The 3,683-nt window shown below is 54.9% G+C and overlaps 1 protein-coding gene across 1 annotated transcript; it reads right to left on the minus strand.

Moving 5' to 3' along the window:
- Nucleotides 1-985: 985 nt before the first annotated feature.
- On the minus strand, nt 986-3,404 carry CLEC14A (C-type lectin domain containing 14A). Its single transcript, XM_027521501.1, has one exon. It carries the CDS (start codon nt 2,885-2,887, stop codon nt 1,415-1,417), a length of 1,473 nt encoding a protein of 490 aa, XP_027377302.1. The 5' UTR covers nt 2,888-3,404; the 3' UTR covers nt 986-1,414.
- Nucleotides 3,405-3,683: the final 279 nt, after the last annotated feature.

Below are 3,683 nucleotides of genomic sequence, written 5' to 3' on the forward strand. Positions count from 1 at the left end.
CCCAATGATTTTATGTCAATCATAGTGTAAACTTCTTCCTTGTTTCCAATCTTCCTGGTTACTTAGCTTGTTTCTCTATCTCCATCCATGCACCAACCCTCAAATATTTAGTTTTAAAGTGCTAGCATATTAATAAAAGTGGGATATTTTCTGGGGGGGTGGCCTCAGTCTCACTAAATAGTGATTATCATTAAATCTTGATTGTTTTTTAGAAGAATGCTCCGTTTAGACAATTTTATAATATCCCAAGTCCTAACAAGGTAAGATGATAGATATTTGTATTTCCCACTTATTTCTTACACTATTAATTCTTATGGTAAGCTGTTTGCCTATTCTACGTGCCTTTGCCCACACAGAAGCTTGTTAACCTGTAATCATTCCAGTATGGGCATGTATGGTCACTGCACACACTTTCATGAAGTGGGGGAAGGAAGTGGTATGGAATTCAAATTTTCCTATGGATTAAACAGTGCTCAAGAACCTAGCAACTGCGGAGGAAACCCAGTTTGCTTTTGCTTTAACGTACCCAGAAGATTTCAAATCAATACTCAGCAGTAACACTTTAATTGAAAATTAACACTGCCATAATTGGAAGTGAGGGTCAGCATCCTGATGTTTGGGAAAGGTCTATTTGGTTGAGGAGGTATTACACAGAGGAGCACAAAAAATGGAAGAGGGAAACACAAATCATGTGTTTCCTTGAGCAAGGACACTCAGTAAACACTTGAATTGGTGGTCAACTATAATTTGCTTCTAGAGCCAGCACTCTGGCAACGCTACAGTTTGGATTTATAGCAGAGTACCCAAGTAACAATGACTTTGAAAATAAAGCATAAAAGAACCAAGGAAAAAGTTCTTAAAGATCTACTCCTCATTACAAGGACTTTCTCCTTCCTGTAAAAGCAGGAGGCACTCTTATTGCTATTCCCAGCATGCCCCTCTGCTGGTCTTCCTGAATAATTACTCCTCTGGGAAACCAAAGATATTTGAGTCTGGGTTATCAACAATACTTTATTTTTTGCCTAGGAATTTCAAACCAATATACTCCCAGCCCGTACAATGTAAACAGAAGGTTTCCTTTCCATTTTGGTGGAAAAAAAAAAAAAACAACCCACTTCATTCGTTTCCATTGTCATAAAAAGTTCAACCACCTCTCCAAATTCCCCAGAATAAACACAAGAAAATAGCTCTCCCTAGTAGGATCCTGGCCCCCCTCTACTACCTTGAGGCCCTTCCGCTTCCTCCATCTTCATGGAAGGAGTGTTCAGTTCAGATCCGGCTCCTCAGTGGAATAGAGGGAATTTAGGGGACAGAATTTCTGTAGGAATTGTTAGCCGCACAAATAAGTTCCTCTTTCCCCTTTTCACTAAACGTGAAAACTACTCACAAGGAGCGCTCCCTGTCCCCCGTTTCCCTATGTGTCACCAGAGCCAAGAGAGGACCCCGTCAACGAGGCTCCCTCTACTTTGTCCCGCAGACCACAGTCTCCGGCCTTCACCCCATTGTCCGTGGAACGTGCAGAGCTGGAGCTCAGAGGAGCCGCCTCAGCATCACCCTCCGTGCCCGGCGAGGCCAAAGGCCCCTTCCTTTGTTGAGGGGAAGGGCTCTTGTGGAAGCAGAGTTTGAAAAGCCCCAGCACTGTCACGGTCAGTATCACCAACACTACTACAGCCATGCTCACAAGTACGAAGACCACGGTGGAAGAATCGAAAGCCTGGGGGTTGTCCGAGGGAGACGTAGCATTAACCTTAGGAAAGGCTGTTCCTGAAGAGTTCACGTCCGCCTTTACCTCTGTTTGAGGGGACATCTGAAGGGTAGATAGCGTGCTCTGTGCTCCCCACCGAGGGATCTCGGGAAAAGATGCTGTTGCACTGCCTTGTCCGGGGGCACTGGGTATCTCTCCCGGCCTCTTCTGGACACTGGGTGACCACGTTCCCTTCGGCGCGAGGCTGGCTGCAGTGGCTGGCGGGTGCCAGGTGACCACCTGGGTCCCTCCAGGGGTCGGCTGTCCTTCCCCATTGGTTACACAGGAGCGTCCGTCTTTCCCCAGCACGAAACCCGCAGCGCACTCGCAAGCAAAGCCTCCCACTTCGTCTAGGCAGTCAGGGAGCTCAGCGCACTTACCAGCCCGTAGATACCTCCCGGGACAGGGACAGAGCTCGGTCCCAGAGGGTATCCCTTCCCAGTGCGCGTCGACCTCGGTCGCGGTGCAGGTGGCCGTGATGGAGAGCTGCCCAGGGCAGAGCGCACTCACCTCCGTCCCGGGGGGACTGAAGTCCAGCGCCGCGCTGTACAGCTGGAAGGGCGCGCGGTAGCTCAAGTTCGAAGCGGCCCCGGGGCGCGGTGCGGGGCACAAGCTCTGGAACTGGTACTTGCACAGATAGCCGTCGGCGCGCTGGTGGCATCGCATCTCCTTCCAGCCCGCGGGCTCGACTCCCCCGGTGGCCTGGAGTCCCGCGCACCTCCGAACGGTGCAGGAGAGTAGGGGCTCCTCCACCCAGTGCAGCGTGTCGCTTTCCGACCCGCCGACGTCGGGGGACAACCAGGAGAAACCCCGCAAAGGCTCATTCTCCAGGGTGCAGTCGGATCGCCGGCGCTCCAGCGCCACCCAGAAGAGAAGGTCTTTGGAGCCCCCTCCAGGGCCCGGGCCGGCCCGCAGGAGCGCGAGCACTGCGCGGAGCTCCGCGCCCCCGCGCACCGTGCTGAGCACCCCGTGGCGCAGGTTGCAGGCCTCCTGGGCCTCCTGCCGCTTGAAGGTAGCGTGGTGCAGGCTATAGCAGGCCCCCGAGGCCGAGCAGCTCGCGCGGTCGGCGGTGGGGTGCTCGCCACGGCCGGGCCGGGGCCAGAACGCCTGCCAGAGGAAGCACAGGGCGAGCGCCGGCCTCATCTTGCAGGCCCAGCGCCCACAGCTGCTCCCAGCTTGGGTCTGTCCCGTCCGAGGGCGTGGGGATGTCCCGGGAGCGCGGGCACCGCCTCCCACCGCTGGCTCCCCCCGCTTCCCGCTCCCCAACCCCACCCCACCCCCGCCCGTCCCCTCGACCGCCAAGCCTCCCCTCCAGGGTCCTGGCGACAAACCGCTTCCCTTAGGCCTCGACAGGAAACGTGTCTGAGCTCTGCGAGGCCCCACGGGCAACCCTGATTTATTCTGGGGTCAGGAACACAGCTGGCTTCAGGGCACGGGGAACGCTGTCCGCCAGAAGGTCAAACACCCTGGTCAGGGCCGGAGAAAGAGAAAAGAAAATCGCTCCTGGGAAGAAGCGTTTGTGGTTTTTCCCCCAGCTCAGGGAGTTTGGCAGCCTCAAACCCCCAAACATTTTGGCGAACACTGGCAGGAAGGGCTGGAGAAGAGGAACTAGCTGAGCGCCCACGCCCACCCATTGTGCTGCGTCCGGAGCCGCGGAGTTGGCCTCACCACAATTTCTAGACGGCTCCCGTCTTCCTCAGTCCCGAGACTCGGGGTGGGGGTGGGGTGGGGATGGGGGAATCTTGTGCGAAGTGTAAGCACCTCCTCTCGCCACCAGAGGCAGTACTACGAAACCCCCCGTCTCTCCTTGGCTCTGCTTCTCTGTGCTGTCGAAGCCAATATTGCAGTGCGAATTGCTAGTCAGAGGATGAGCAGCAGAGGATGAGATGGTTGGATGGCATCACCGACTCCAGGGACATGAGTTTGAGCAAACTCCGGG

The sequence above is a fragment of the Bos indicus x Bos taurus genome, chromosome 21 (genome assembly GCF_003369695.1).
Source record: "Bos indicus x Bos taurus breed Angus x Brahman F1 hybrid chromosome 21, Bos_hybrid_MaternalHap_v2.0, whole genome shotgun sequence".
NCBI classification, from domain to species: domain Eukaryota; kingdom Metazoa; phylum Chordata; class Mammalia; order Artiodactyla; family Bovidae; genus Bos; species Bos indicus x Bos taurus.